This window comes from Patiria miniata, unplaced genomic scaffold, assembly GCF_015706575.1.
Source record: "Patiria miniata isolate m_02_andy unplaced genomic scaffold, ASM1570657v1 HiC_scaffold_29, whole genome shotgun sequence".
NCBI classification, from domain to species: Eukaryota; Metazoa; Echinodermata; class Asteroidea; order Valvatida; family Asterinidae; genus Patiria; species Patiria miniata.
Window position 1 is genome coordinate 21,342,316 of NW_024037068.1, and position 23,379 is coordinate 21,365,694.

The 23,379-nt window shown below is 41.4% G+C and overlaps 1 protein-coding gene across 1 annotated transcript in view; it reads right to left on the reverse strand.

Moving 5' to 3' along the window:
• Positions 1–364: 364 nt before the first annotated feature.
• LOC119735694 (sodium/potassium-transporting ATPase subunit alpha-3-like) overlaps positions 365–23,379 on the reverse strand; it is a 60,876-nt gene continuing 37,861 nt past the window's right edge. Inside the window, exons 11-22 of the mRNA XM_038209549.1 lie at positions 22,175–22,307; positions 21,231–21,417; positions 19,649–19,824; positions 17,357–17,493; positions 15,420–15,637; positions 14,588–14,689; positions 12,699–12,853; positions 11,243–11,337; positions 10,160–10,334; positions 8,499–8,629; positions 7,070–7,171; positions 365–5,320 (exon numbers count right to left, since the gene is read on the reverse strand). Of these exons, the coding sequence (XP_038065477.1) occupies positions 5,200–5,320; positions 7,070–7,171; positions 8,499–8,629; positions 10,160–10,334; positions 11,243–11,337; positions 12,699–12,853; positions 14,588–14,689; positions 15,420–15,637; positions 17,357–17,493; positions 19,649–19,824; positions 21,231–21,417; positions 22,175–22,307 (1,732 nt within the window). The 3' untranslated portion in view covers positions 365–5,199. The remainder of the gene's footprint in view (positions 5,321–7,069; positions 7,172–8,498; positions 8,630–10,159; positions 10,335–11,242; positions 11,338–12,698; positions 12,854–14,587; positions 14,690–15,419; positions 15,638–17,356; positions 17,494–19,648; positions 19,825–21,230; positions 21,418–22,174; positions 22,308–23,379) is intronic.

Consider the following 23,379-nt stretch of genomic DNA (forward strand, 5'->3'; position numbering starts at 1 on the left):
CAATGATTGTCCTCCGTCGGTACCACTTGGGGCATATTACAGGCAGAATATAACTTCGAATTTCACAGGGTTTGATAACATATTATCTTAACTTTGAGCATTACATGCAATGTTTTCCTCATTAAAATCGATAGGTGCGTTTGTGGGTACCAATATTCCTACATAGTACAGCTGGTAGATACTCGCCTTGATTAAATCACAGGGGATTATTGATTGGCCTATAATAAATGTGTCATTGTCAACATACGTCGATAAGATCATGAATGACCGAGGATAAAAACAAACATTGTTACGGTATGAAATGCAAAGACATCACAATTCTAAAAACAATCAATATTTTGACAGAATGTAATGGACACAGGTGTTTTATTGTTAAACTCACAAGGACGATTTTTTATTCTCATAACAAGGCTGCTGCCTTCATCCTTAACACATCCCTGCAAAGAGCAATGGATCCTCCTAAATTTCTATTCACACAAAAGGAGAGTGCACTGCCTCGGAGGGGGTTTCATTAAAAATTATGACCTCTACGACAAGAAAAGAACCATGGAACGAACTGCACGAATGTGATCCAAAAACAATGAGAGCTAATGATTGTCAATTTGGGATGTACCACACGAATACGGGGAACTCACACGATGTGTGTCCACCCCTATGCTGGGATAACAATGGTTTACACCAAAATTGGATGGGGAGCGAGTTTCGAAACCCCGGCTTCGTTTTGGCTGCGACTTCTGGCTCAAGTATCGAATCTTTTTCAAGTTCATACCCATGGAAGAACCCCAAAACTTTGGCCTTATGTTACTGTAAAGTGTGAAAAAAGGCCTCAACGAAATACGGACTCATTGGTATTGTGTATTCCTCAGTGAACATTGACAGGTCACGTGTGTGGTACGAGTCCAAATAAGGTAATAAGGACCAGATTTCATAGAAGTCCAAATTTCATCTGACACCAGATAGTCACGGGCCTAAATGTATCTCTTCAAGCCGAACCGCTGACGAAGCCAAGATTTCGAAAAACCCTGCGTATGAATTTTTTTTGTTTTGTTGGGCAAAATTACGTCCAATGGTATAGGTTTCTACGAGATTAAAATAAAAACACTACTAGTCAAACTACTCATTAATCAAAAATAATAATTATCACTGAAATTTAAATCTCACCAGAATGATACAAAGTAAACTCTGCAACTGGAATGAACAAAATACCAATAATTACAACTTGGTTTTTTTTTGGTCCAATGTTATGCGCTGCTGAGCAAAGTTGCTTGCATAACCAGCGAGTAGGCTGTCGGTAACCAGCCAAGCGAGTATGATTTGCACATCTTGCTAGTGACTGGTTTCCGGCAAATACACGCTTAGCAGCAATCTGTGATAAGCAGCGTCATCAAATTGGAACCAACTCTTAATCAATATCTGTAAACTCAATATAAAAAAAAACCAAAACTTGAAAATGAATCAATCAAATATTATGTAATTAGTATTATTATCTTAATACATTCAGAATTATTTGAAATCACCATCTCTGATTGGACATCACTACATAGTTAAAACATTCATTCGTGAAACGTCGGGGGAGAGGTAAAGAAAGAATCGTTCAAAACAACAGCATGCTATTGCTCTGATCAACGCTTGGTTTAAAGTCAACTGCATAGATTAAACACTAATAAGAGTATTACATGCAACCTTTTAATAAAATGAACGACTGCACTTCTTTTCCCATTGATATTGAACATTGAATTAAGTAACCATGACACATATGAGCTCGAGTATGATTGGCCGACCCATGCAAACACATCCACTAAACAACCAATAGGAGAAAACGTATGTAAAAAGCTGAAGGTGCATTAAAACTCTATGGGATTTAGATTAGACACAGTACAATGTACACCCACGAATGCAATTTGAGTCACAAGGGATTTCGTACATATCACAACAAATGTATACCTATTGGAATAACACTGTAGAAATAACTAGCAGCAATGTTTTACACGCAGAAGTTTTTTTTTGTTTTATACACTCCGTTATTGAGCTCTTCACTGTGGACATACAGTGGTTTCAAGGGAGAACACTAATTTGCATAAAATTTGCATACATGAATCATGCAATGCTTGCAAAGTGATGCAAATGGTGGCACTAGCTACAACATTACAGTGAACAACCATGTTAAGTTTCGTTTTTTTTTAACTTCAACTCAACATGGAGGACCCTTTTACTGGCCAGCACATTAACCCAGACAAAATTGAAACAACGATGTAACTATGGGAACTGGCCTTCGGTTGGATATAAAAAGTACAAAATATCACGTGATGATCGCAATTTCTATAACCGATCAATGTCAAGGGGACTGGCTTTTTAAAGATTCTTCAAAATTGGAGAACTTTCATCTTTTGATATGCAGTTCTGTGGAGGCAATGTCAAAAATACCAAATCGAAAGTAGTGGATATGAAGTTGAGTAAACCAATTTTAAAAGTCGGCACTATTAAACCAAGTTAAAGATAACGAAAGCTTAAACCAAGAATGTAACCATTGAGGCAATATTAACCAAGTGAACCTAACCAATACTATCAACTTAACATACCTAATCCTGATTCACATCCCGTTTAAAAACTTTAATCTGGATTTAGTACCGTGAAAACTAAATTAGAATTAATCTTAAATGGAAAGTACACAAAGCTAAAGAAAAACTTTTTAAAGAATGCATGTACAACTAAAACATAAAGATGGCTGTATATTTAAGGGGAAACAATGTTACGTGGATTGTGCAAGATTGTTATTTTTTAAGTAGGCATACTGTCAATTTGGGCAGTTGATATTTTTTTTCTCATATTACTGTTCCCAGCGCTGGGTGATTTCGAAAAATATATTTAGAACACTTGCCACTTAAAACAAGAAAATAAACGTGAATACTATAAAGGAAAAATGAGAAAATACTACAAATTGTTATTTAGTATGTATGATTAGGAGTGCTACCACACTGAAAATGACACTTTGGAAATACAGGAAATCAAATGTCAGAAACACCGAGGCAGCTACCTTCTAAATATAACAATTAAAATGTATTTGTGGATAAGATCAGGATTTGAGGAAAAAATAATGAACAAGATCTAGTCTGGTGTTTAACAATTTTACAAGTTACCTAATCACCTTACAATTTTGTGTACAAAGTAACTAACACCTGTAAATGCTCAACAATTTTTTTTTTTATTTTCTAGAGAATATTTTGTAATGTACATTAATTTATTGTCTATGAATATATAACATCCGTTCATTCTTTTAAGCGGTTTCATATCAAATTGTATTTTTTTACGAACAAGCATATTGCAAATACAATATCAACACTCGTTTTAACATCGAGTTTCAGAGGAAAGTGAATTTTTTTTTAAAGAAAAAAACAAGAGAAACGGAACTGGAAGGCAGTAAAGTTGGGAACGGTTGTTAAAAAAAAATTGTACACTCGAGTAAACTATTCAAACCAGGGATGTGCAAAAGGGGAAAAGGGTAACACCGCAAGCTTCTGCAGACTACCAGCTACTTGTGCATAGGGACAACTGGCAGTCTCTATCGGGTGCCAGTGAAGAGCAACATTCTTTATGCTTCACATACATTTCTAGTTCCGCTGACAGTTTTACGAAACTTAGCACGAGCCGAAAACACGAGCCAAGCGCGGGTTTCAGGATCAAGTTTAGCAGAAAAACAAGTCCTCCAACTCAAAAGCCAAATACGTACAAGACTATCTAAAACTCTGGTGCGTGTGTGTATAAGGAAACTGGTGAAATGAATGAACTCTTGAAAGCCAAAAAACCATAAAACTCTTGCATACAGTGTGCGCATTTATCACTTCAATACTATCAGTAACCATGAAATTTTACGATCGTATACTTTGGTACTTATTCTATACATTTGTAATATTTTTTATATATCAACACTTCTGTACAAATAATGTTCCAAAGGAAAGTTGTGGACCTAGGTTTGGAGTGATGGTTTGCTACAGATCAGGCAGATATTATACATGTTACTTTTCATTTATTTTGCTGAGACCGTCATAAACACAGGGATAAAACCGGTTTGGGAGGTTATCCTGAAAAGACTCATTTTGCCGTTTACAGAGAGAGTTTTATCAGTTGGTCCTTTTCAGAAGCACAAGCACAGAATTTGGTTCAAATTCCTTTCCCCGTTTTGTACCTTTAAAAAATTCAACTCCCGTTTGTCCTCCTAGTGTGATTGATTTGGCAGACAAGTGTTGTAAAACTGTTTTTCTAGGAATGTAGTTCAACATGGGGGTCCTACAGCGTGAATAAACAAAAAAACTATTGGTTGAATTTTTCCCGTGGTTAACACATTCATCTGGCTTTTTATCTTGTGCAAGAGTAAATTTGTGTCAACAAAGACGCGCGATGCTACAGGGCTGCCTTGTGTTTGGGCTCCAAAAATCTCTCTCAGATACTGATGTTCAACAGTTCTTAAAGAAGCCTTTATATGCATTTCAAATCCTAAAATGTTGCAATATGTCCAAGTCCACGTGTTTTATTCCTTTTGGTTTTCAACATGCTTTTTTTTAATGACCAAAGATAACTTTGTGGTGAGTAAAACAAACCATTCCTCAAGGAAAACGGTTGCTAAATAGGATGCTTTTCAAGATGGCACGTTCCCCGATTTATCGCGCCAAAACCCGGTTGACATCCCCATCGTCCACTCGTATCGCCTAACAAAACCTACATGCTCACTATTCTCTTCAATGCTATAAGTGTTGACTACTCATATGTTGTTATTTTGTTTCTTTCAATTATTTTTCACTGTAATTTTCTACACACTTTTTCATTTGATTCTTTAAAATAAAAAGTAGGCCGTGACCGACTCCCCAAAGTACGTGTCATTACTTCTAAAAAACGTCTACATGGTCTACGTGGTCTACGTGGTAATAAATGCAGAGATATATATCTACCTTGTGATACAGTATTCCTCTTTCTGGTTATTTTAATCTTGAACGCCTTTTTTTGAAGTTTGTGTCGCAAAGTCCCACAACATTTGGTCGTTGCTTGAACTCTTTACATCATCACGATTCGGTCCAATGGTGCACATGATTTCCCCTACCAGTAGCTCTGCTAATTTAAAAAATAAAAAACCGCGCACTGACGAAATCCGTAGCGAGTGCAGATGTGGCGTGCAGTCGGACACGACGCGGCGCAGAGCGGCATGCGCTAGTAGTAGGTCTCTTTCTCGACCCAGCCGCCAGGGTTGCGACGTAAGAGGAACCGGCGACACTCATCGTAGACAAAGATGAGAACACTGAAGGGAATGGCTACAAACCACCATCCGATCCTGAGACAAATTCCACAAACAGGGAAGAAATTAATGATGGAACAATAGCAAGCAGGTCAATATAGTACACATTGTTTTATCAAATTAGGTTTTGCTCTTCACCAACGTATAAACACTGTATGCTCAGTGTGTTACTTCCAGAGTGACAGTTGGAAAAAATCACTCGGATGGGACTCGAACTCACGACTTCCTGCTTTCTAGTGCAGATGTCTTACCACTCAATCACCGAGCTAACGGGATCGGTTGGCTGGTTTGAATCTAATGTACATAACAGCGGGTACCGCATTAACTATTAATAAGGCAAAAAAACAAAAATAAGTCGGTCTCTGGTCAACACGCGCGTCGATTTTAATCATGCGCGTCAATCTTTTTTTTTTCCAAAATGTTCTGCGGTAGCTCCAACAGCGCCCTCTATTGCCGCTCCTCCTCAATTTTTTTTTACCAAAGAGCACCAAGGAATGGGAAATTGCACCAAGGCAAATGATCAAGAGCACCAAGGCAAATTATGGAGGACACCAATGTACATGAGGAAACCAAATAGCAAAAATACCCCACCTTGTCTGTACAATCCAAGCTTGAAGAAAAAAAACAAAAAGCAAAAAAAAAAAAAAAAGCCGCGTCCCCGAGTCAATTCCGGAACTTTGGTCTGACCAGAGACCGAATATTTTTTTTGGGGGGGGGGGGGGGGGGGGCCTAAGATGGGATTTTTGCGTCGGGGTGATGTAAATCAAATTAGGTTTTGCCCATTGTTTGAAAACAATGACAACCATCAAAAATGTCTGGGTATAGCTGTGATTCCTAAGAGCTTTTCCGGCAAGATGCTCTGCATGCTTTGTATAATTGTACGGAAAATAGGGAGCAAGAGGGTGTTTTGGTGACAAGCGACTAATTGATGTGTTCATTATTGCAGCATTGCACTGTACAACTTTTAACAAAGTATCAAAGCATTGAGCAATATGGTTATTCAAAGAACTGTACTACGTACCCATTTTTTGGGGAGTGACAAAAATGAATGCAAATCGATTCTAGGCCATTTCTCAACTTTGATTTCATCACGGACTCTCGGTCTATCTCCTGGGAAGGGGCAATTTTGTAGGCCTTTGATGTTCAAACCAAACAGAAAGACTTCAAATACTGGTAGTGATATAGGAGTGGCCACCAAGTCTAGTCACAAGTTCGTTTAAGCTCAACTATACCGTCAATTTCAGGGACAAACAAAACAATCCTGGGGCCAATTTCACAACGCTGCTAAGCACACAAATTTTCTTGCAACAAAAAAGTCTGGCTTATAAAAGCAGGTTATCAGCCAAAACTCCACATGATGTATATTGCTCGTGATTAGTATTCAGCTGTTGTTTGCTTAGCATGAAAATCACATAGCGTTTTGTCAGGTAACCTGCTTTTACAAGCCAGACTTTTTTTTGGGCTGAGCAAGTTTGTGTGCTTAGCAGCGCCATGAAATTGGGCCCTGTTATTCTCACAACATCTTTGAAGAGTTTGTGAGTTGCCCTCAGACGGGACGACTCGTGCATTTCTTGTGAGGGACTTGTCAGGATTTGGGATAGACTTGATTCAAATACCGAATTGAGGATTCTCTTAAATTTTCTTAACCAGAATACTATTGAGCCATAATTTCCAAAGTCTGGGATCTAAAGGATGAGTCCGGAAACTTGATCAGAAGACAACGAAGAGGTTTAAGAAAACAGATCACGGGTTATGTAGCATGTGAGTTTTTCTATGTTGCCTTACCTGAGCGGGTACATGCGGAGTCCGTTCTCCAGACCTGGCGTGTAGGAGAGGAATGCAGCGAGGGCAGTCTCGAACACCAGACCAAAGTTCAGCACCCAGTTGCTGCGGGCAAATACAAAACAATGAATTACTTGTGGTAACATACACGAGGGAATGCAATGAGTACCCTGTGAATTTTCATCTAAAACCAAAGTTGCGGGAGAGCTAAACCCTTTCATTACCACATTGTTTATTGACTTGGCTCTCCCCAGGACCAAATTGTTTGCTCAGTCATGCGGAAATCACTAGAGTGTGAAAAAAATAACCACAAGTCGAAAACTCCCTTTTTTCAACCCCAATTTTCACTGCCAAGGAGTGATTAAAATCATAGGTGTTGTGTGCAAAGTTTGTTCCTTGAACCTTACTCTTTTATATGTGATGTAAAAATGAAGTCCATATGTGCAAATATAAGAATGTTATGCCTTTTTGTCCATCTGGTCCCATTTATCAAACTGCAAGCTATTTCACCACATGACCAAATGGCACTACACCATTTAAAACGATCTGAAAACACTCTTTCAGCTGGTATATGGTTGATGTATAGGCGGCCAAACATATCAACATGCCGCTTTTCTGAAAAGTAGTGAATATATCTGTGTTGAGGGTGATCTGTGTGTGGTTTCCTGGTCGACTAAAGTCGCCCATGGGAATCAGCAGGGGGGTAGTTCTTTGTCGACAAAAGTCGCCCATGGTAAGGAAAGGGTTAAAAAAATTCTATAGGCACAGGCAATACAAAAGAGGCTGAAAAATAGAATACAAGAAAGGCAATGTCATAAATGGTGCATGCAGGATTCGACCTTAACTTTTTTTTCACTAGCCAGCCGGGCTACAGAAACAAACTCTTAACTAGCCCGCGGACATTTTCACTAGCACGAATGATTTTCTGTTATAGAGTGTCTCATACAAAACAATGTGCATAAATGTAAAACGTGTATCCTGAGGCAATCTTGTCAGTGTTTTTTAACAAACAGATCTAATACTTTAACCCTAAACCGTTAATAAAATTAGACAAAAATATTGATACAAGTTTGCTTTCTGAATGTAATTTGATATATTTCTTCCTGCCCTTTCATATTTGCCGTAGCCCAATAATTTTTGACTCGCCAGCTGGGCTACTTCAGGAAAAGATTGACTAGCCCGCCGCTGTTTTGACCAGCATTTGGCTAGCGGGCTACCGCTTAAGTCGAACCCTGGTACACGTCATCAACAGAAACAAAATCTTAAGAAAAAATGCTGGTTTTTTTTTTAACTTTCTGAACAAGTTTGAGAATAAGTAATCAGTCAGTGAGCGTGTCAGTCAATGGGTCAGTCAGTCAGGAAAAGTCTGAGCCAGAAAGTGACCAGCTTGGGCTGTCAAACTTAAAAGCAGGACGGGGAGAAGCAAGCTTACCTCATTCCCTGCTGGATGAGGGAGTTGCGTCTGGTCTTGCAGATGATCAGATCCGCCCACTGCACCACCACGATGCTGGTGAAGAAGGCCGTGTGGCAGGTGTACTCAAGCACCTTGCGCTGTCTGTAACTCTGTAAAAAAAACCAGATGATTCAAAAATAAGCCTGTATTTCAACTGCGCATGTGCACAACGGGGTCCACTCATAAGTCCGACGCCTCATAGGTCCGACGCCTCATTAGTCCGACAAAATCGCATCCCCTAACCAAATAAAGACCCATAAGTCCGACGCCTCATAGGTCCGACGCCTCATAAGTCCGACGCCTCATAGATCTGACGCCTCATAGCTCTGACGCCTCGTAAGTCTGACAAATTAAATGCCTCGTTTTTCCATTGTCGGACTTATGAGGCGTCGGACTTATGAGGCGTCGGACCTATGAGGCGGAATAAATAAATTGTATGCCTCATAAGTCCGACGCCTCATAAGTCCGAAATTTGAGGCGTCGGACCTACGAGGCGTCGGACTTATGATACGGCCCCTGCACAACTATATGGGTCACGGGTCATTTGGGATAATCGAACGATCGAAGGCGGGCGCACCACGCTTACGTGTCAATTACAAGCAGGATGGGCGTGCGCCTAACAACACGTAACACACATCAGCGATGTTATTCCAAACACCAAACTGGCTTATTCAAAACTGGGGGAGTAAACTTTTTGAAGTATCAGGAAAAATCAGGAAAATCCTAATAACACATATCTCACCACTCGCTATTTCATTCAGTTGTCTATTTGAGATCTGCTCTCACCAACCCGGACAAAATAGCCAACTTTTTTTTTTTTACGGTTTTGGCATTTTCAAATTCCTGAGGTTTTCAGCTTCAAAATGATATACGATTTTCATACGTGCTGAGACCTATCAAGCCTGGGACAAGTACTAAGTGATGAAACTCTGACAACCCAATTATGAGATTATATTGAAATGTGTTTTGTAAAAATTTTCTACACTAAATTGACCAAAAAACACACTACTGCTTGATGGATTGTATTATATTTTGGGAGGTTGTAGATTTACGGTTACTGATTCAGAAAATCTCAAAACCTCAAAATGGTCAGTTCTTACCCAGAATGACTTCACATACACTTAGTGCGAAAACATCATCTGCTACTTGGTCAGGGTTTCGTGGGAGCAGGGCGTATTTTTGTCCAAGCAGTTATTATGTTTGATGTGTTTGAAGCGTCAGTCTTTCAACCCCTAGCTCACCACACGACCTTGTCTTTCGGATAATAATAGTGGATATTTATAAAGCGCACGTATCCACCAGGACTGGTGCTCAAGGCGCTACATCATTATTACCCCTGCTCATTGGGCACATGAAACATTTCAAATACCATCTCAGCTCCCTGGGGAGTATACAGCTCGATGCAGCCTCTTAGGCGCAAGGAAGCTAATTCAATCACAATAACCACCTCTGCCCTCACAGGTACCCATTTACTCCTTGGTGGGGAGAAGCAATGAGTGACAAAGTGCCTTGCCCAAGGGCACACGCACCATGACCCCGCCAGGACTCGAACCCACAACCTGCAGCTTTACCCACAGACCACAAATCAGTGCCCTGAACCACGAGGCCACAGCACTCCACGGATCCCTCCTTCTACTCACCCACTCTTGCCCGTAGGAATCCTCCACGTTGTTGACGCCCCGGTTGTCCCAGTCCCGACGCAGGTTGAACAGCGTGTAGGGCAGGAAACCGTTCTCGGCCATGATGACAAAGTAGGTGAAGAAACCACCCGAGGCCTGCATCATACCGATTTGACCGTAGGACATACTGATCAATCTGTGGACAACAGCACGAGGATCAAAAATGGTAAATGTCCAGCAAGGTTTAAAAAAATTATATCAGTGAAGGGGGAAACCCAATATTCAAATATGAGACATTGACATTTGAACATCACTATAACGAACATTGCGGGATCCACAGAAATTGTTCGTTAATAGCGATCGTTCGGTATAGCAATTTGAAGCTGCTGGTGCTCCAGTACGGTACTCACATTTCAATAAATAGCGACCTTCAGAACTTCACCCTGCACGCCCTGGTATTTACTGAAAGACGACTTTGAACACGTGCCGACTATTGAGTTATGTAATTACACAGTTTTGAGCTTACTACCTACAGCAATGGCTGGCTTTTCCCCGTCCATTCCTTGGGGAAATAATAGCCACTTGTCACTCTTCTGTCGGACATTTTTCTGCAACAATGATCGGTATGTTTTGAACACAAAAATCGGTATAGCAGTGTTCGGTATAGCGACGTTCCACTGTACTATGTTGGCATGGTCTTTACCGAGTACAGGTTCAATGAAATGGATGCAAGCTCTTTGAAAACAAAACAATGGAGTACAGTATCAGGAAACTGCGCCTCACACTTCTTGCCACATACATATCACATCCGCCTGGGAAGTTACAAAAACGAGAACATTCTAAGCGTTACAAGACTTGCTGCGACGAAAAGTTGCTTGCCTGATATGAGAAGAGGTGATCACCCACAAAACTTCTGAAATTTTATTGACTGCTTTGAACCATGATTAGTCTGCCTTCCTTATTTTTGACCGAGTTCTTAATACTGCGTATCTATAGACAACAATTGCAGTCCCCATTTGTTCTAGGGACAACTATTCCTATTTTGTTTTATTCTAATTACCTGACCCCGAGTCGAAGGTTATGAGGATCGTTGGAGTGACTTACCGGTCGTTGACGAGCTTGTCATTGATGGGGTCACGGGGCTGTCGCTTCATGATGTCACTCTCGGCTTCTTCGTAAGCCAGGGAAATGGCAGGAACCTGTGGGTCAGAGGTCAAACCGTGTCAGGTCATAGGTTAAGTGGACTATGGACAGCCTGCAGGTCATATGAAAAATTAACATCCAACGGGGGAAACAAGTCTTAAGAAATAACAAGTTCTCAATACGAACTTGTTATCCCAATCGGATGGAATAAAATAATACTCAGCATGAATGCACCATGCATCAACTGACTAACTGACCACAAGTGATTAATTGAGCCATGTAAGTTGACCTCAAATGTGACCTGTTCTGTCAAAATCAGACTTTTCTGGGCATAAGGTCAAAAATGAGATTTTTGCATAATGTTAAAATATGTTCTGTTTCCTTTTAATAGGTGGTTTAATTTTTGAAACTGGTCATTCCTGCGCAAAGTTATGCTATTTTGAAGTTCATTGTGTCGAAAAGTAGAAAACAGAGAAAATGGCCACGAACGTCACAAAACAGTAGTTTCTTTAACTGATATACCTTAACAAATCATCAAAAATACTACAATTAGAGATCAAATTAGGGTTTCAAACTTTTATAGTATATTTTAGACATGTTCAGGATTACAATTAAAAAATGGGGAAAAAATCACCCCCACAGCGTTTTTTTGCCCTATCTCAATTTCAACCTCTGCCCAGAAGCGTCTGCTTTTGACAGAACAGGTCACAAATATCTGCGAGATTTTACGAGAACTCAGAGCATCCGGGCACCATGTATAGGATCACGGATCCTCTACACAAGGATAAACAACTCATCAGAGCTTGTGTACAAAATGTACGGAACGGTTTGTCTAGGGGCGTGATATGCCGTGTCCGCGCATAGAACAGCGCATAGAACATGTGGAACAATGCACACGCGCCATGATCGCCGACAGCTGGCGTCTTGACAGAAATTTGACCGCTGAAAGACTGCAGTCGTGCGCTGAGTCTCGCGCGACGCGCAAGTGCCATGTCACGCCTCTAACCAGAAATTTGGGGAAGTCTTTTATACTTGTGTAGAGGATCCGTGATAGGATCTACAACGTGTGCAATTTTTTGTTTGCAATTGTTCTGACTGGGCCCAACCAATCAAGGGCAATTAATAGGTATTTTGAAGTACAGAAAGCATTACAATGTACAACATATTTAAAATATTGCGAATTGATGACTTTTATAAAATTAAAAATATGCTGACCTCAACTTTTGTTCCGTCAATCACGCATGTAACTATTGGGTAGATTCAAACATGGTAGCCTGTGACTAGACTAGTCAGTATTTAGTACCAAGACACTCACAGAAAAAGTGAACGTGGACTGGTACTGGCGAGACTTTCATTCTCTAATTGATCTCTCAAGTTATGAGTTTGGTGAAATACACCCCCCAGAGCAAACACTCACCAAGTCAGTGCCCAGATCGATGCAGAGGATGGTGACAGTGCCCAGCGGGAGGGGCACCTGGGCCAGAATGAAGAACAGGAAGGGGGAGATTTCGGGGATGTTGCTGGTCAGGGTGTAGGCAATGGATTTCTTCAAGTTGTCAAAGATCAGACGGCCTGGAATTTAACCCCAAAATCCACATCAGTCGGTAACTTTCTTTGTTTTTAATCCAACTTGGACCATAAATTGACCAATAGTTAAGATTCAGGTGGCAATATGAAACAGATATTCCCTTCTTTTAAAGGGAATGTACAACGTTTGCTTTTGCTGCAATTTTCAGAAATAAATGGATTTGGAGGATTAGTATGTTATAGCAAATATTGTTAAAATGACTTGTTTCAGGTTTTGGGCTTGTAGATGCTGGAGAAACCAAGAAAACCAATCATGTTCTTGTAGTCTGGTTCCCTGACCCCACTTAAGATGAAACAGAGCAATTTATAGACTTTGGGGAATTGTAAGGTCAGAGAATCAGTCTAGCAGGCTTGTACCCCTTCACAGTTGTGTAATCAATTGCAAAGAAAACGCGGAATAACTAACTGTGAACAATAAGGAGCACTTTTTGAAAAAAGCCAGTTTTCTGCGACACCGGTCGGACGACCTGCATTGGAAAAAATCCCATTTTTCTTGAAAATGACAACACACCAGGAGCCTCAATTTTACAGAATGCTTTGGACTGTCATTCCCTAGCAATCCAGTAAGGTATTTTGTGATAATTTGATCATTTCGTTTTGTGATGTTTGCAAATGTTGTATCTTCCCTTTAAATACTCTTAAATTTTGAACAAAAGAAAATACTTAAAACTGGTATCTTTCTAAAACCCATTAGTCCCTTCACCCCTCTCTCCCCCCCAAAAAGATCGCCCTGCCTAATACTCCCTGTAGCACCCAAAACAAATGGAGCACTCCATGTTTGATATCGATGTAGTTCTATGTAGTATAGGGTCAAACGTTGGTACCTTTATTGTATGATTAAATATTTAAAGACTTTGATTTCTTATGAGCTGGAAAATTCTAATCATGTGGTACCCATTTTAGCACTTTATACCAAAAGTCTCAAAACGCTTCACAATTATTACCCCTGTTCATCAGGTCATGAGACCCGTTTTCCGCAGCAGTTCAATATCAGCTTAATCTAGTATCTACCCTCACATGTACCCATTTATACTCCTGGGTGCCAGTGTTTCCCCTGGCTAATGAACTGAGCGAGGTGGTAACAATTCAAGTTGATGATTGAAACGAAATTTATACAGTCTGCAAACTGAAAAGAATGCAGCGCTCACAAAAATGCGCGATGATTCCAAAAACACATCGAAATTGTGAGTTCTTGATACATGGAGGTAAAGGAAAATGCTCATATATTACACAAAATGAAAATTTTTCAATTGATATTTTGTTTTTTGCCAATCTTCACAGCGAGGTGGTGATATTTGCAAAAATTGAGCGAGGTGGTCACTGAAAGTAGCGAGGTGGGCCACCTCACGTTTGAATGGGCAGGGGAAACACTGCTGGGTGCAGAGAGGCAATTGTGGTAAAGTGTCTTGCCCAAGAACACAAACACCATGTTCCCTGTCAGGGTTTAAATCCTACATACCATCGCAAATGTGTCGGACACAGTAACCATTGGACCAAGGCTCTCCGCTCATGAAATATGAAGGATATTCCATTACAAATGTGATGTGATCAAGCTCAATGAGTCGTTTGTCGACCCCGGTCAAATTTTTGAAGATGTGGTGAAGGGATGTGATGAAGTGGCCCTATTTTGGACTGTATCTCCAAATGAAAATTCCCGACAAACGACTCGTGTAGCTTGATGGCATCACAAATGTAACTTGTTTTTCTAAATGAACTTGCCTTCTTCCACACCGGTCACGATGGAGGCAAAGTTGTCATCCAGCAAGATCATGTCGGCAGCTTGCTTACTCACGTCGGAGCCAGCAATACCCATAGCCACACCTGGCCAAAAAGAAAAAAAACAACGTTTAGAACAGTGCCGTACCACCGCCACTTGCAATGATAGCACAGCAGACCCAGTTGAGCCAAAGAACAGTGCCATGCCGAACTTTAAGTTGCATTCTCTGTGCTCTTCAAAGAGGGTTTTTTTTTCGCCTAAAGCTTTTCAATTTGTATGTTTTGTTTTAACAAACAAAAACTAGTTTATTCCGAGTTTGGGCATCTGCAACCCTCTGAAAAAGGGGTTTATTTTGTACACAAACAAACCCGCTCTGCGAAGAGCCAGATTATTGTCTGCCAACTAATAATTCAAATTTTTGTGAAGAAATACTTCAATAACGTAACGTTGGTTGATTTTGTTTGGCTGATGACTCATTCAAAAGTGAATAACTTTTATATTGCAAATCTCTTTTTTCGAGGTGAAACTCCAAAATAGCACCTGGAACCAATTTTTAATTTGCCCAGCCAATTTCAAAGCAGTCATATTAATTGAGTAGCCTGGTGTTTTATAGACGAAGCCTAAAATTCCTACCAATATCAGCCTTCTTGAGGGCTGGTTAGTCATTGACACCATCGCCAGTTGCTGCAAAGTTTGGGAGGAAGGGGGGAGGGATGATGGGATGGGATTTCAACCCCCCCCCCCACCCCCTCCCCTCTCCCCCCTCCTGAGAGAAAACACACAATCACAAGTCTTTGTAAGAAGACAAAAGAAACCTCTTTCACACATTCTTACCAATATCAGCCTTCTTGAGGGCAGGGGAGTCATTGACACCGTCTCCGGTCACAGCCACGATGGCACCGCCGCGCTGGCAGCCCTCCACGATGATCAGCTTCTGCTGCGGGGAGGTCCGGGCAAAGACAATCTCTGTGTGGTTCACCAGGATGTCGTCCAGCTCCTCGTTGGTGATGTCGCGGAGCTCAGAACCGTGGACCACCACAGCCTTAGCATCCCTGCATTCATTAACCAGATGAGAAAAAAAGGGGGAAGATTCTTAGTGGTGGATGTTGCGCCTTCACTGACGTAAGTTCCCCTATAACCCTGTCAGAAGCAGACGTAAAGGTTCCACTGAGCCATCTGCACCAGTGCATGAATTGCCAATTCTGTGGGAACTAGTCCCATTGTGGAGTGCAACGGCCTCGTGGTCTGGAGCATCAAATTTGTTGTCCGCAGGTTATTCTGCAGGTTGTGGGTTCGAGTCCAGCCTGGGGTAATGGTGCGTGTGTCCTTGGGCAAGGCACTTTGTCACTTATTGCTTCTCCCCACCCAGGAGTAAATGGGTACCTGTGAGGGCAGAGATGGTTATTGTGATTGATTGTAGCTGCTTTGCGCCAAAATGGCAGCATCGAGCTGTGTACTCCCCATGGAGCTGAGATTGTCTTTGGAATGTTTCATTGGCCCACTGAGCAAGGTAATAATGATGTAACGTCTTGAGAACAAGTACTGAAGGGCACAGGGGCTTCATAAATACACACGTTATTAACATTATTAACAATTCTACTGTCGTATCCTGTTGCAGTTGGCAACCGTTAACGCTTTCACATTCTTTCGTTTAGCAGGTATTTAAGCCACAAAACCCCAGAGGAATTAATGTTGATGATCAGTGTATAATCAGTGCAGTTTAAGAGGTTTGCTCCTTTTAGGATGAAAGAAAAAAAGCCAAACTAAGGCCAAAAAAAATAATAAGTCGGTCTCTGGTCAGCGCGCGCGTCGATTTTAATCAAGCGCGTCGATTTTTTTTTCTCCAAAATGTTCCGCAGTAGCTCCAACAGCGCCCTCTATTGCCGCACCTCCTCAATTTTTTTTTACCAAAGAGCACCAAGGAATGGGAAATTGCACCAAGGCAAATGATCGAGAGCACCAAGGCAAATTATGGAGGACACCAATGTACATGAGGACACCAAAAAGGCAAAATAGTACCCCACCTTGTCTGTACAATCCAAGCTTGAAAAAAAAAAAAAAAAAGCCGCATCCCCGCGTCAATTCCGGAACTTTGGTCAGACCAGAGACCGAATATTTTTTTTTTTGGCCTAACACTAAATTTCAATGTACACCTCTATGACACAAAATTTGTTCACAACTCAAAAATGGCAGTTGCTAAACGGGCCACGTTGACTGATTGGTTAGACTTGACCTTGCACCAAACAACACGTTGCCAGTTGCATCACCAAGTGACGTATCCAGACAGTATAACTCACACAGGTTTGCTGTGGAATCCATTGCAAATGGATAGACGTGCTAATTTACCCTTACCTTCTCAAATCATCCCAAATCCTCTTTGCAAAATGATCGAGGCTGTATGGCAAAAATGTGTGGCTGATTTTAGAGGATGCACTTTGTCAAGGTCTTAGGCCGGACCATGCGTTGTTTATGCTCAGCCGTGCACAGATTTAGGCCTTAATTATACCTGAAATCCTCTGCACTGCTCCAGGATGTCACTGGCTCTGCTCAACAGTAATTGATGGAGGATATGAGGCAGCGGTCACCCCTCCAAGGACCACACTCAAGAAATAACGGAGGATTTTGGAGGACTAAGGCTGCATGCAATTTTGAGTTGAAGGCAGTTGGAGGATTTTGCAGGATTGAGGTTGCATCCTAGCAAAATATGACTAGGGAGTTGGGGTGAATATTTTGATACGTGGAATGCAACGTAAGATTGACATTGGACATACGCTTTGTTGACTTCAGAGGCGTCGATCCCGAGACGTTCGGCAATGTCCTCCACGGTCTCGTTGCCCTCAGAGATGATGCCCACACCCTTGGCGATAGCCTTGGCTGTGATGGGATGATCACCGGTAACCATGATAACCTGGGGATCCACCACACACACGGCAGGGTTACTTGAGACTCAGTTTAATGTCTACTAAGCTGGGGCCAGGGTGACCGTAAGATCATGGCCAAATTCTGCTAAATGCACTTCAAAAAACTGTCAGATTTATCAAAAATCTGCCAAATTCCCCATAAATACTCGAAATACACTATAAACACTTAAAATCACATGTAGATGTTGTAATATTGCCTTAATTAAGGTTCAAATTACATTATAAACGATCTATAGCTACATAAAGATGTTATGAAATTGCGTAAATGTCAGGCAAAACGCGGTCACGTCACAACAACGTCCAGTTCCCAGTGAATCTCAGCACCTACACCAGCCAACCTGTCCCATTATGCAAGGGTTTGTTTGAAAAGATTGAAGCTTTCTTAAACAAACGTACCCTTTTTTTAAATTTGCTAATTTTTTTTGTCAAACAACCATTTTTGCATAATTCTGCCAGAAATCTGCCCCAAAAAAATCCATTCTGTCAAATTTTCTGCCAAACTCCTTTTTTTAACAAAAAATCTGTCAAAGTTAGCCGAAAATCGGCTAAAACGGTCACCATGACTGGGGCCATTTAGAGCAAGCTCAGGCGAGGACTATGATTAACCAAAGTTCGACTAACTTCACTTCCAAAAGGCCCATTTCGGATTGGGACTTAGCATTGAGATTTACTGCTTTGTAGTCAATTGCAAAACTCAAAAAGGTTGGGCTGAAATTATAGCCTCAAAAGTCGCAATGAACTCAAATAGGCCTAAATGATTACTTAGACTTCAAATAAAGTAAACTTTTAAAGTATTAAGACCACTTGAGATTTCCGCTCTCCAGCCGCCATATTTGTCCGTTTCCGGGGAATGAACAAAGCATGCGTGACGTGACTCTGCTTCACTCGAACGCACGATGGTGGGACTACTCTAGTCGACTATATGTAACCGGACCACAGGGTGCAGCTGCATCACTGGTGACCAATAGCCACGCACATCATAAAGAACAACGGGGAGCCAGGACCAAGAATTTTTTTCCAGAGGCGTTTGCACATTGACTGGCGGTGCTCGCACATTGCCATTAGTACGGAGGCGTAAGTTACGTCACAAATCAACCGCTAGTCGACTTATGGTCCTTGCCTCAACTTGCTCGTAGTTACTTCTTTAACCCTAACCGAACTCAACCCATCAAAGCCCAACAGCAGGTTTTGTTTAAATCTGTTGGGATAGGTACAGTACCCCTAAACAGATGGTCTTTTACATTGGGTTTGGCATGCCTCCAGAAACTAAGTCCAACAGTGTGTGTGTACAATTTCCCATGTGGGTGTTGGAATTTGCCTGAATGGGTAGAGTTCCCAGTAAATTATGCTGGGGAGTTAGGGTTAAGCGGTGTAATTATTCCTTCTGGCATTCCCAAAGATGTGTCAAGCGACAAATTTTCGGAAATTTCTGTTGGCAGTTGGTTTGGATTTGGGCCAATCTGTGAATGGGTGCAAGCGCGTTGACACGGCGTACAGATGTTTAGTGTGTGACATCACATGCCGACATGTTGATTTATGGATTGTGTCATGACTCAGCAACTTTTGAAATGAAATCGAGATCCAGAATATTGTGTTTTCTCGGAATATGGGCTCCGTGCGCTGACAAAAGAGGGCGCCCTTTTACCCAGCAACGACGTCCCATGGGCGGGACATTTCGCTGGTTGGCGCGCACCGTTCCTTGTGTGCGACGCACGTACACCAGGGGATTTGTACTATGTACACGCAGTGGGCGCGCTTCGCGGCACATGAATTGCAGTCAGGCAAGATGGCGTCGGTCGGTCACCCCCAACTGTACTCTCTTTGCCGGTGAGGGGGTACTGGTGACCGGAGCGGATACAGCATTCACAGAGCTGACGCTTCATCAGGTTATTGTGATAAAAACCCGTTGTTAGATTTTGAACACTTTTGTTGCTTCAAACGAAAATATGCACCAGTGACAGACGGTCTAGTCTACCTTTCCCCCCATATATACAAGTTTCTCTGAAGTGTCTGGAATCTACAATTAGTTTAGGGGAACTGAAATTTCTAAACAAAAATGGTGGAGTTCCGATTTGGAGTTCAAGTTTGGAAATTGATTCTGGTCGATTCTAAGCTCCGAGCTGTCCAATCCTTAATACGTACCTTGATACCAGCACTCCTGCACTTGCCCACGGCGTCAGGCACCGCGGCACGCGGGGGATCGATCATGGACATGAGGCCCACGAAGCACAGACCCTCCAGTGGGAAGTTGACATCCTCAGCGTCGAACTCAAACCCTTGGGGGAACTCCTTCTCCGGCAGGAAGTACTGGCAGAATCCTGGGGGAAAAAAGAGGGACAACTCACGGATTATGTACCACGTCACCTGCAACGTCATGATGACCGGCAACCGACAGGCAAGACAAACACAAAAGTTTGAAGCCACCCATAATTCAAGAAATGTGCCAGAGATGAAACTGGCATATGGGACAAAAAATTTGGGAAATAGGCCTAACATTACGTGTCCGAAATCTGGGCCACGCTGCAGTTACACATATACAAGTGTGCATGTATGTATAATACACTCCATAGCCAATTTCCGGACATCCCGACTCCTGTTTTCATTTCGATCTAAAAAGGAAACTTTACGATGACAAAAATGTTCAGTGTTTTCACAAAATCAAGAAGCCTGAACTACGGTGTGCGTAACGGCCTCATCAACAAAGAAGTTCACTTCTTAAGTTGAGAAAGTCGAGGAAAAAGTCCGAAAGACAAGGGCACCATTTATGATATCACTTCAATCATGTCCATGATTTAAAATGTAAAGTCACAAAGTCGGATGACCGATTAAAATCAGGAAAGTTTCATCTCTGTTACATGGCAAGGCAAAACAAAACAGTTTGTTGAAAGTCGGCATCACATGTCCACAATATCCTCTATTGTAAACAAATGTGACACAGCTATAAGGTCTGCTTCTGAAAACTTTGGTGCTAGCTCTAACTTCATGGACTTTTACTGCTTGATTTTAGGTCTCTCTTTCACTAAGAATCATAATGGTACTGTGCAGACCTGCAAATCACTGAACGGTATGGAATGGTTAGACAGTTAATACGTGACATGTCACCATGAGCATCAACTCAGAAATTGCCATTATGCAGTACATCGGGGCAAAGCCAAAATTTGAAGGGTTGGTTGACTTGCTACAGGGGTGTGAGTGACCGCTGCTGAAAACAGCTGAAAAAGGTTTAAAAAAAGGCTGAACTTTGGAAATCTCCTATACTTTTGTACACAGCAAGTGAGGGAAAAAGCTGAAATCCAAAACAAAAAAAGCTGAAATCAGCTTTAAAGCTGAGATTTCACACCCCTGTTACTTGGTTCTTGGTTGGTTCTTCTCCTAAATACTCCACGTGAGAGTTTATACAGGAGGCCAGAAACACCAGGGCAAACCCCTTCTCTTTAAGCGATAAGTGTTTACTGGGTTCTTTTACGTGCATTTATACAACACACGGGACCTACGGCTTAATGTCCCATCCGAAGGACGAAGCAATAATGGTTAAGTGCCGTGCTTAAGAGCACAAGTGTCCGCCGGCGGGCTCGAACCCACGTCACTGTTGCCTCTGAAACACCAGAACGTGAGTCCGGTGTTCTTGACCGCTAGGCCATGACACTCCACATGTTACTACTACATGTTACAAAAGTTTTCAGTGTTTGTCCTTCTCTAAGTCTTCAAATTTTTGTCTACGTACCGAGCACACGTTCGCCCAGTCCACCCAGCTCCAGGTAGGCGTTGTTGAACGCAACCTTCATGTCGTCTCCCATTGGCTCCTCCACGCCTTTCATGAGGATGGTGCTGCAACGATCCAAGATGCGCTCGGGGGCGCCCTTCATCACCAAGAGGTAGCGGCTGTCTTCCTCGCACTCGTGCACCGAGACCTGTAAATTGCAGCAAGATTGAAGAAATGATTTAATGGTTTTTATCGCAGTGGTTCTATCCTCGCCTTACGCCTCTATTTCTCCTTGATTAAATTTGTATGCCTTTTAATATTTTGATGCCTCTCTTAATAAATGTACTTGTAAATTCGCACCAGAAACATTTCTATGGAACAAATCAATGGAAATTGAGGTTTACAGAACCGGTAATGCAATTTCTCATTATGATGAGAGATAACCAAGGATAAGGAGAGATGGTTATTAAAAATAATTGAATAATTGAATTCAGTCATTGTACATTTGTAATGAAATTAAATTAATTTCTATTCTTCTGTTTTCTGTTACTTACAGACTGCTGAAGAATGACCGTCGTTTTGTAGTTTTTTGTAGTAATAAAATTTGGTCATTTTAGTGGAATTATATCCCAGTGTCACTTTTGAATTTTCTTCGTAACCTTCCCAACTCGGTTACACCTGGATTCAATTTCTGCCAAGCTGCACACTTGGATGGGGTTTTGAGTCTCTACCTAATTTTGTGGCTTTCGCCCAGAGTTTTACTTGTTGGGTTGCCTCTCCCACCACTGAAACCGAACCTTCTTCATTATCTTCTCTCTTAAGTTTTCTTCACGCTTGTGAGCTACAGGTCCTGTGGTGCTTTTGAGGAGTCCTTTTAGTTTCATTACCAGAAGAAAGAAATAATGGCACTCCACTCCTTTTGTGTGTGTGACTGTCATGTTCAGTATTGGGGGGATGGAGCGTACCTGGTATTTGTTGGTCGAGTTGAAGGGAATCTCAGCCAGTTTCTTGTTCTTGTTGCGGAAGTCCAACACGCTGCCCATGGCCAGCTCTACGCATTTCACCAGGGCCGACTCGGACGCATCACCTGTGGTCTCCCTGAGCGGAATAAGTTGGGAATAGAAGGCTTGAATAAAAGGCGTATAGGATCATTTGCTTTTCTTGCATTTTGTTCGAAGTAGAATGTTCAAAGCCTAATCTGTTTGAAGTGTCAGCTCAGTGGATGTTATGTTTTTAGAGAAAAAAAGTGAAAAACTGTGCACAACATTTACTCACTAAACAAGATTTCGTACGTAACACTCTGCACTTCCAAAATGGAACTCATTTAAACTTCTTGTTTTCTTCCGAATGATACTATTTGGGGCGGAAACATTTCACAGGCCATTTGGTACCAGCCACTGATCTCTATATAAAGACTGGATAGCGGATTAAGAGCCGCACAATGAATGAATTTGACGCCATATTGGTGAGACCGGTGAGACCGGCTGGTGCTCTACAAAGGACAAGTTGCCGTCTTTATAGACAACATGATTTCTTTTGTAACATCGCGGTTCACTTAACTTATACGTGGGTAATTCCACAAAGTTGGGTACAGAATGTGTGACATGAGGGTGAGTTTTTCAAAATAATGTGAAGAGCACTAAAATAACTTTTTTAGGTGCTGACATATATGTAGTGTCTAAAATAATAAACCATTTTGAGACATCTTGTCAAACGTTTTATTTTTAACAGTGTTGTTTATTAACAGATGCAAAGCAAGTTTCACATGTAACATGGATACCAAACATGAGGAATCACCTTTCCCATTGTTATTTTATAGAATTGATATGCTCCAAGTATAGAATGTATTTAAAAGGGCTTGATAAGTACATTAATTAAATTCATACATTTTTTGGCTAATCGTTATGAGATTATTGAAATCAGCTGTTGTTCACTCACATGAAATGGGCAAATTATATAAATTTGGCCCTTCATACATATTTTTTCTTGTATTGTCTGTTCCAAAAATGTTTGTCTACACCAAACGTGTAAAACACAAGGAAGCAAACCCACACGTTCAACTTATTTTGCCATGTTACCATTTCTTTTACACAAGACAGTATCCATGCAAAATAATTTTGTGGTTTCACATGTAACAATGACACCAAAATATTGGTGTCCTGTTACACGT